Genomic DNA, 10,979 nt, shown 5'->3' on the forward strand with positions numbered 1-10,979 from the left:
ATGCTTGATCTGATACGAAACATTCTTAAACTAAGAAAAACGCTAAATTTTGTGAATAATTAGTCTTTTTTATTCAATCTGATTTTGTTTCTATAAATTAAAAAATATGTACAAATGCTAAAAAAGTGACTTTTTCTAATACCTGTATGAAACGAAAGATGTTCTGCGACTGCAGCTACGTACGACAACTGAAAAATGATTTAGAGTCTCGGGATCTGCCATTTGTTGCGTATTATATCAATTTTGTAAATGTGTACCATATAATTACTGATAAATATATAGAGAAATACATTGCTGAAAATGAGTACAGTGCACCATCCATAGTTGGGGGAATATTTTTAATATACATGTATATAATTACGAATTAATGAGTTAATTATTGCAGAATGGCCAGATATAACACGGCTACGCAAGTTTATGCTAATTCATTCACATGTGATGTGGCACAAGTAAGCATATGAACTAAGGGATTTTTGAATTTCTTCGAAATTAGCACCTATCGTGAATTTAACGTACGAACAATTTCAACACCTACAACAACACGCTCCTACAGAGCAGCAGCTTATACAAATACGTATTGAATACTGGGACGATAGACATTAGGACCCAGTTAGATCTATGTAGAGGGAACTGGATCATCAGATTTCCAGGTTCGCTAAGATCTATAGAAGACAATTCTCGTAGTAACCGATACGCCGCGAAGCTCGGCTGACTTCGAAGAATTTCTTACGTTGCTACGCGTTGTTGATAAAATTTACGCTCCACAAATATAAAAGTATCACAGACATTAAAACAATACAACTTCAGTGTAATTTTCCGGCGTACATAAATATTCCAACAGTAATTAAGACAAATAAATAAAACAATTCCGTCATAAAAATGTCAACTAAAAATACAAATACAAATGCCAAATGCTTATAGTTCGTATTTTTGCTTCTTTTTCCTGATTCACGTTTTGAATTCGTAGAAATGAAATATTTCGGTCGCCAAGTTATGAGACATTCGACAATAACACGTTTACCGTTGTACATTTAATTCAAATGTAATCCGTTCAGATTTCAATACGACGGATTTCGACGTATATCGATAATACGCTGAACGCCGCTGGCGACCGCATCTTTGATATCGTCGTAAACTTCGACAGCTTCCTTGTTCGCCAATTCCATCAGATACATGCGACCTCGGTTATAATCCTTAACAGCTTGACTAGATAACTGAAAATCAATGATAAGTTACAAATTATTCAGTCACAGGTAGTAATTCAGAATGCGCAGGAATCATTATGCACAAAATATGACAAGTGTACATAATGAAATACGAATGTTACAAGGTATTTGCCCTCAAAACTATGCAACAATAACTTGCCAAGTTCCCTTTACAAAACCATTCCTCCAGAATGGTTTTTAGTTGAGAACAGAACATTCAGTTTTCCTGATCTATTTTTCTATGCTTTAGATCTTTCAGTTTTTTCATTATTGGTTTAGACACTGGATATTATGGTAAAACAATAATCATCACATTCGAACATCTTTTTTTTATTCAACACTTACTTCTTCTCCTTCGATTGTAGCATGTTCTTTGACATTCTCAATGCACAGAACAACATCGCAGCCCAGACCGATATAATAACCAGCCTTCAACACAAACGAATAAAACTGATTAGAATTAGACAAGCGACAAGTGTGTTATCTGGAAGGCATCAGCTTTCGACATTGAACTAGGGAATTGTCCCTCTAGTCTATTTTGATTGATTTGATGTAATCATTTGGGGCGGCCCTAAAACCCACCACAACTGCTGGGAATGAAACAAGGCCTCGTTTTAAACAGGGGGAGATCGAGGTTAACTGTAGAGGGTAGCACTACGCTCAACTAATAAGGGCATAATCTATGACAAACCCCAAAAATTGTTTAAAATTTATTGCTTTTTGCGCAATTTCCAAGCGAGGCCAAGGGCGCGAAACTTAAACGACAGTAGCACATGCCTCTGAGGCTACCGTTAGAATCCGGGCCTGTTAACCATACCTCTAACATAGCAGCAGTAGCACGCGTGTCACCAGTTATAATGAACAATAACAAGTAGCAGTTCTCTTTGATGTTCGCCTCGATAGGAATGTATCGTTCACTCCAATAAGGTGTCTGCGGGTTGAAATACGATATTCCGTGTTTCCTACAAAGATTCATAGTTACCGCATTAGCATCGTACTTACTGACAAAGCCTTAACCCTTTCAGTGCATATACACCGCAGTGCAGTGTATGAATCGGTGATGGATTTTGCCAATACACTGCACTGCGGTGTATTGGTATAATTAGTAATTAGTTTTAATCTCTATTGAAAGATGGCGGCAGCACCTGTCAAACATAGTGAAATATTAGTTACTAACGATACCTGCACCACGGTGTAGACGCACTGTAGTGGTATTCCCGTTATTCAACACACTAGGGCGAAATTTTTCAAAATTTTCAAATTATCTCCAGCACTATAGGGTATTGATTAGTTAGCACTGAAAGGGTTAATAAATTACCGAGGTGGCCACTCTAATTTGACTTGCTTTTTCCCTGACATGTTATTTTCCAGTCAAATACGTAAGACGTAGACAGAAACTGTTTGATCTTACGCGTGATCTTGCAATCTCAACCAATTTCTCTGACTTGACCAAAATTTCTAACTTCGTTTGTTAAAAAATTCCCCGACTATCCCCTGACTTTTTTATAAAGAAGAGAAAATTCGCCGACTTTTCCCCTGATTTCCAGGTAAATGGCCACCCTGTATTACTTGTTTCTATTCGCGCTCACCGTAAAAGAGGTATAGCGATTTCAGTTCTCCAGTTTGTGTCGCCACAACTTCCGCCGAGGAATATATCGCGACTACTAAATACATTATCGGCTGGTTCTTCATTCCTGCTTCGTTCTGTCAAAACACATTATCATACAACATTACATCTTAATCACACTCAGTTGATGGAATTAGTCAAACCCGCTTAATTTGAATTGGTTTACCGGTACTCCATTTATAGTCCATTTATACATGCATGTGTTAAGTTTGATTGATGGTTAATCTGGGGCTGGTTGCACAGCCATGACTTAAGTCTAAAAGTGGTCTTAAATCTTAAAGCCGGGCGTAGGTCGACCTTGGGCGTAGGTTGCGTCACAAGTGGGGGCGTAAGTCGGTTGCGACACGATTGTCAGCGACTGTGTGCGACTAGTTGCTCGCAGCCGCAAGAGCGCGTAGATCGGTTGCGACGGTCGCGTCGCATCGTAGAAAGTAGAACATGTGCGACTCATTGCGACTGGCGTCGCTGCCAGTCGCAACCCGTCGCTGGCAGTCGCAAGGTAGCGTAGGTTGGTTGGTCGTTGCGACGCGATCGTCGCTGGCGGTCGCAGTGAGTCGCGTCGCAGTGAGTCGCAAGCCGTCGCAAGGCCGACCTACGCCCGGCTTAAGATTGGTCTTAAGTTGTTAGATTGGCTACAGAACTAAGTTGGTCTTTGACTGATCTTAAGTCCAAGGCTATGATGACTATGCAACTGACCCCTGGATTTTTCATTAATCGTACTATAAATTTCATCGGTCCGGTCATCCGAACTAAACGGGCTCTATTGTATTGCTTAAACATAAGAATCGACTTACTGCAAGGATGGAAGATGGAATGTAAAAACGATTTAAACTGCTGAATGGGACTTTGTGGCTATAAAAGAAAAACACGTCACACTGTATTCGCAATATTTCATTAAACAGGGGCAGATCCACTGTATTCTAGAATTTCGTCAGAAAAATGTGAATTACATATCTCCTAGAAGTACCTTATCTAAGAGGTCCAGAATGCCTTTAAATACAAGGAAAAAAAGTCATTTTTCAAACTTTTAATGAGTTTGTGTCTCAATGAGCTCTGTCGCTGGCATATCATTGAGCAATAATTTTTAAGATTATATTCAAATATAGGCTGGATATCCACCCCTGAATAAGTTGTTAGAGTTTAGCTGTGAGGATTCTTGTGGTGTTCGTCCCAAGCGGTACTCAGAGGAGTTGGACACAAAACTGACGTCAACATACCCCATATTTATACTCGGTGACGAGACAGCAGAATTCACTGAGCGAGAACTGGGCGTCGTGGGAATGCTTCGACGATGGCAAAGACGTCCGATGTAGTTCCGAATTGGTCAACATCTTAAATGCTAAGGACGCCTACAAGAAAGGAGAATGTGAGTATTTGAGTTTGAGAGACAGCTGTTCAATCAGTATTAAACCCTGTACCGCAGATACTTACATCATCAAGACCAATGCTTCCTTTATGACCAACATCAACTGCATTGAATGCTTCTTTGATTTTACTGAAATGAATACCAGTATTGTATCTTAATGCAGAATTGTTTTTTTTTAAATGTTACTTTCAAACATTCACTTACATGTATTTGTCGGCTACTCTGATATGTGTAAATTTGACGGGTTGCGCCCCGTCTGCTAATGTCAAATCAGGTACTGATTTACCCTGTGAATAGAGCACAATTTTCTGATGAAAAATTTTTATGTGAATCTTACAGAAATTCTATGTCAATGCTTTTTATTGCGATTCAATGAATTCTAACAAATAAATTGTATAGCCACGTTCACACTATCTCTAGGTAGTCCTTTGTCATTCAGCCCATACATGGAATGCACCAATTTAGAATCGGACCAAATCAATGCACATTTTCATATCAGTTAGACACAGCACTGTGATTAACAGGCAATTGAAGTGATGCTTCTATTCACAAACAGAAAAATAATCTGTTTTAAAATTTTGAGCAGACCTGGATCAGTTTCATCAGTTGGTCTAAATTAGTTCGTTTAAAATCGAGTGGTCCAGTCTAGAAGAAACTTCCTGCTAGAGTGAATTCTTGGTCTAAATTGGAATGGACTAAATTCGCAACGTTCTCAATAATGAAGTGTGAATGTGGCTTATGAAAATGACAGTTTATCGCGCTAAAAAATACCTCATGAATAACTGTAGAAGTGCATTGTAACGCTACTTGAATGTCATCGAATACGGGTAACCGGCGACGTTCGACTAGGTCCTGTATGAACGCTTGAGCTCGCGTCAGTGATGAATACTCTCTATCAAAACAATCATAACATAACTGATTGAGCAACAACATCTGCCAACCACAAGATTAATCGTAGTTCATGTTCGGCTATCATTGCCACGACGTGTTATCTCTCATAGCTAATCCTTCTTACAGGTTGCAGCCACTTTCCACCCATTTACAAATCCCCTGGGACCGGTTGCATAGTCATGGGACTTAATACCAGTATAAGACCAACTTAGTTCTATAGCCAATCTAACAACTTAAGACCAGTCTTAAGATTTAAGACCACTGTGGGACTTAAGTTTCGACTATGGAACTAGGCCCTGAGTTTTCCCTGATTTCTCCATGTGTTTACACAAAATTCCCCACGAAGATCAGAGAAATTTTTAAAATGTTACAATTCATTCATTTTTCATTGAATCGCATATGGATAAGGAAACACATGACCAATAGCATAATTCCCAGAGTTTTCAAGGCATAATTTGTCGAACTCCCCGATTTTTCTAGATTTTTTTCTGATTCCCTGGGTTTCGCAGGCCAGTGGCCATCCTGTGTTTGACATTTGCCCTGATATTGACAACTGGAATGACACATGTGAACAAACTCTGCGTCATTCTCAACATCGAACTTACGTGTCTGATATGACTTCACCCATGATTTCCACGCTCGGATCAGGCAACGGTTTTATCACCAGTATCAACTGACTTCCCGATCCTGCGAAACAATCACATTTTACTTTCATCGTCTATCATTACGCAACGCTTTAGATGGAAACGACGATAAGTCATACGAACCTGCTAAGTACGCGGCCTCGACTAATGACGCAATACATCTAGTGAAGTGATGAATTACGAAAAAGTGAACTTGCGCAATCTGTAACGAATTCAACAACAAATTAGACACAATTATAAGCCACGATCACACGGAGACGATTCGGCCCTGGATCAGGCCTGAGGCAAATTTAGCCTGTTTCCAATTAGGAGAGTGCGTTCATACACTTAAACCACTCACTCGACATTAAACAATGCTTAAACAAAGCGAAGTGAGTCACTTCGACGAACAGTTGCACCCGAGCTAAAATTTGGCTCAGGCCTGGGCCGATGTTTTTGGTGCAGCCAATTAGGCCTGGACCCATTTGGCACCCATGTGAGCAGTTGTTTGTGGTCAAATACTCGTGTGACCACGGCTATAATGACAATCAACGGGTCCCAAATTCAGATACCGCGCACATACACTTTTAGCTTGTTCTTCTATTTCTATCAGTTCCGGGCGCCATTTCGCAACTTGCTGTAAAAATAAATAAGCATAAAATTTCTCTATACCCTTTCAAAGTTCAGATTTCTTAAGAAAATTGCTTAATTCATGATACGTACCGGGTTGTAGAATGTAATATTGTGTTTTTTCAGATAAGGTATAGCTGTATCGGCCCGCCACGTTGTAGGATTACAAGCACCACCCAGAAACACTGCACAAAAATACAATCAGTCCAATTTATGATAAGTTTAAATTGCCACGTAACATCCTTCGATATTCAGTTAACTCGCATGCCCTGGACAATATGTTACAAATTGTTCTACTTCGATTGATCGCGATATTGACTCCGCGTCGACTACCTGATATTTGCATATCTCTCTAGAGAGAATCTAATCTCTCTACTATAGCAGTATTTCAGAACGTAACATTTCCAATTATCGTTAAGATCGATTAGAATTACAACTGAAATTTCACGGTATTTCAACATTCACGCTACACATTACCTTGGAAATTATTCACCAGCCCTGAAAACAGAAACATCATTTGAAATTATTACAAGAGACATTTGATCTTGGCATTATTATGGCATATCCAATGAGCGACACTACTGCAACAAGAGAAATTCCACCAGAATCAGCCAGCTTATTTTGGCAGTTCAACATTGAGAGGACATTGGTGACATCTGATACCTTGGTGGTGCCATCTTACGGCATAGCTGGTATACCGATAAACCCATTAACCCGTGTCCCCTTACCTTCAACTTTACGTTTATGACGTTTTGACTTGGTGCGTTTTCTTGACAGCGGCACCAGACTGGGAACGCTGGACAAGATTTAAAAAAAAAAAAAAACATTATTAGTTAATAGAGACAATTGCTGAATATCTAACAATGATGATCTATCAATTGAATGAAGATCTAACAAACTATTTTCCGGTCCATCAAAGTCTGTCAAATCAATTTGTGAAATTTGGTCATCATATACCTTTTCTTATATCCATCTTCTAAAGCCGCACACAAAACACAGAATTTTGAAAACGGCAAAACAGCATTTTCAGGTTGGTCGCCGTATGTGTGCAACGCTTCATAAACTTCATACGAAAATACAGAAAAACCGAAATTACTGATATTTCTAAAAAGTTTGCAAGTTTTTAAATAGATTCATTTCAAGAGACGATATAACGTTGCTTACTTTGAGATTTAGTCGGATAAAGATGGTACTCGTTCAAGGCTCGTCTCACATCATCGGTGGTCAGATAAGATTTTTTCTTCGAATATTTTTCAAAATGGTTGTAATACTTCCTGCGAAAATAGAGAACGATTCATTCTGAATTGAACGCAATGAAGGCTAGGTGGATGCATTACGATTGGCACTGCCATGAATGGAAGATACCGATTATGACAGTATCAAAGTTCTAGTGCTGTAAGGGCTAATGAAGCCCCCTAATGATGCGTAAGGTTAAAGTTAAATTCCTGATTGAAGTTAGTGAATATTAAACATATCACCAAAAGCCAAGCATAATAACCCACGTCATTGAAACTAGACAAATTTCAGCTAAACATCACATACATTAAACTGCTCAATATAGATTGGAGCAACAAAAATCTGCTTGTTGCTCCAGAAAAAATCACATTCAGCGCTTTCTAAAGGGGAGGTCAGGCAATCAGAATCAAAAACTGAACAATTTCGATGATGAAATTTAATAATCTATTCAGTATTACGTATATAGGTTTAGGGGTTAAACCAGTAAAACATCGACAGCGAGCCATTTTTAAAGACTGTTTATGGATGATATGTTGAAAGTTTGTTAGTAAAGATTCGAGTCGAAAGAGGTCCTCTCCGGGGTTCATTGACACCTGACTGCATGAAGTCAAGTCAGTCAACCCCCCCCCCGATATACCACTATACTCTCTGTACCGCCAAAAACGTTCTGTACCGATGTGGGCGGTATATCCGGGCTTGACTGTATATTTGTAATGGCATTGGTGACAGAACCGGAAATACGAATCGATTATCAAACATGTTAATATATCTGATAGTGAGTTGTTATACGCTTTGCCAGGATTTCAGTTTATTCAGAATTTATATAGGCGGCGATGGTGAATTTCGGCCATACCAGTACGTGTTCGAAGGCAAAGAGTTAATGAATTGGTACAACTGAAACAGGAATAAGTCAGTGATGGATTAAACAACGTATAAGATAGAATTGATAACATGTCTTAGGATTTGTTGAATTTTAAAATTGGTTGATTTTTGCAGTGGTAAGTGATGCATTGATTGGATAGATTATGCATTTTACATCACATGACTTAGAAAAAAAACATTGAAGATACCAAACATTGGGTATTTCATAGCTAGAGCAGAAACATGGGGTGTCAGATTTATTTTTAAATCAGCTGATTATCTGATTATTTCTCAACAACTCAAAATCATTCAGTCCTATTTTGAAGCATTGAAACCTGACCACTGAACGGATATCGTGTACCAACACCATATGAAAAAGATGCAATTATTTGCTGTTAAAAATACACAGTGTTTTTTTAAAGTTATAAAACGCGCCATACGATTGGGGCACATATGTCACAGCATTGATCCCTAACCACTGAACGAATATCGCGTCCTAACATCACGTATATGTAGAAATTGATGCAATTATTTGCGGTGAAAAATACGCCGCTGACCTCGTCGGCCATATTGAATGAGAATGTTTCTAATAGATGTGGTAAAAACACTCGGATGAAAGTCATCACCGTAATTGGTGAATAGCAGATGACAAAACAAATAGATGTTCCCAACAACATGACAGTAGCTCTTATTGTTGATGCTTGTTTTCCACTACCCTGACCAAAGTCTTTCTGTTGGAAAAGCAAAATCACCGTCGTGCAGTTCAGTATAACTACTAAAGACATTGGACAAATAATAAATATACTTCGACTATAGATATAAGCACGAGGGGCTGCTTCAGAAGTTATCACACACCCAATGCCAGGTACAAATACACCATTTGGTATATTAGGCCACATTTGACTGCAAAGACCGAGTAGACACATGATTAAAGTTATAAACCGCGCCGTACGAGGGGTGCACATTAGTCGACCTTTCATCGGGAATAAAACGACCACGAAACGTTCGAAAGACACTAAAACGATCAACCATGATGAAACGAGATGAAAATAATCGCCGAGAATTTCGACGGTCAAACAAGCGGCTAACGACTGATCCAAACGTATTAGCACTGAAACATTGCCGAAAACATGAACGTAGAATAAATTGATTAACATGAATAAACGTAGCGTCATACAAGCATTGTCCGAAACAGAGAGAACTATTAGATATGTGCTGTATGAATGCTTTCTTAAGTCGGGGGAAATCATTACCAGAAATGCTAAACAGTTACCGACAATTCCAAATATGCAGAGAAATCCATAAGAAAAGATGTAAACGATAGCTCTTCGATAACTGATGCCGTAGATTTCAATCATTCCAGTGAAGTAATCTTTAGTCCATTCAGCTGGTAAGGTAGAATTTGCTGACATCGCTGAACTGATAATATTTCGATTTTCATAATGCTGAGATATGAAATCTTATCGTCTGAACGGTGAATATCGTTGTGTACTGAGAAACTTGCCTGAGGGTTTAAGAATAATTTTCTTCTAAGTTCGGCGTTTTCATGCTGTGGCAATTTGATTCGAAAACCGACTGGCTGAAATACAATCTACGCTTTATCGATCAATTTACTTAGTGCGTTTTTTCTGAGTTATTGCAGAATAACCACTCAAATCACGGATAGGGTCGGCGAATTACATGCGCACCAATACGAGATGGTCCGTTTTTATTAACGCTATTCCCTTAAAATTTCTGTGTTTATTTCGTACTCTATAATCTGTCTCTAAAGTGGTTCCACCTATTCTGGAGCCAATCCGTTGCACTATTTGCTTAGTGTAATTCGTATGAGCTGTTGGGAATAAATTTCTAGTGAAAACATATTGCAATGAAGCCTTGAGGAGGTTTAATTTAGAATTTTTTCGGACGATGTTCTATCACAACAGAAAAACTACTTCCAATAATCCATTAAACAATACTTTTTGACAATAGGCGCTCAATTTGAAATAATCCCTAAACATTTCTTTATCAGAGAAAATTGATTTCATTTATATTTGACCACGGATCTTCACTTACAGAAAAATTAATTTTCTTTACTTTGACTGTGATCAATTTTTGTTGGATATTAGGGCAATTCTCTTTGTATGTTTCACACTGAACACAGGTGTCTTCAGTAAAATCTACGTTTTCACATGCAAAATTCTAAATCATCGCGTTGAAGAGCACTGCCCAAATCAAAACTTCAATCTAGAGAAAATGGGATTTTCCCCGGCTGCTGCTGCGCTGTGGTTCTGCTGTGTTGTGTCGTGTGTGTGTACAGTTTCGACTTTTTTGACACAGAAATCATTGATTTTTAAAGACTGACCTGGTTAATGGACCGTATATGAAAGTTTCGGCGGTTGTTTGTATAGAGTCATGTCGGTGGAGGTCCTCTCCGGGGTTCATCGACACCTGACTGCGTGAATTTAAACAGTTTTTCGACTTGTTTTCATCGCTGTCACTCTGACCACCACCGTCCGCCATGATGGAGCGCCATGGGGTAAGGCTAAATTGCGGACTCG

The 10,979-nt window shown here is 38.8% G+C and overlaps 1 protein-coding gene across 1 annotated transcript; it reads right to left on the reverse strand.

Moving 5' to 3' along the window:
• Positions 1-68: 68 nt before the first annotated feature.
• On the reverse strand, positions 69-10,945 carry LOC141908293 (uncharacterized). Its single transcript, XM_074798277.1, has 18 exons — positions 10,784-10,945; positions 7,507-7,616; positions 7,300-7,405; positions 7,071-7,138; positions 6,820-6,840; positions 6,436-6,527; positions 6,296-6,349; positions 5,857-5,935; positions 5,695-5,776; positions 4,970-5,090; positions 4,403-4,485; positions 4,264-4,327; positions 4,050-4,181; positions 3,627-3,684; positions 2,795-2,909; positions 2,023-2,167; positions 1,551-1,634; positions 69-1,214 (listed from the first exon to the last, which is right to left on the reverse strand). The coding sequence occupies exons 1-18, from the start codon at positions 10,939-10,941 to the stop codon at positions 1,059-1,061; spliced, it is 1,728 nt and encodes a 575-aa protein (XP_074654378.1). The 5' UTR covers positions 10,942-10,945; the 3' UTR covers positions 69-1,058.
• Between the last annotated feature and the right edge of the window lie 34 nt (positions 10,946-10,979).

Source organism: Tubulanus polymorphus, chromosome 7, assembly GCF_964204645.1.
Source record: "Tubulanus polymorphus chromosome 7, tnTubPoly1.2, whole genome shotgun sequence".
Lineage (NCBI taxonomy): Eukaryota > Metazoa > Nemertea > Palaeonemertea > Tubulaniformes > Tubulanidae > Tubulanus > Tubulanus polymorphus.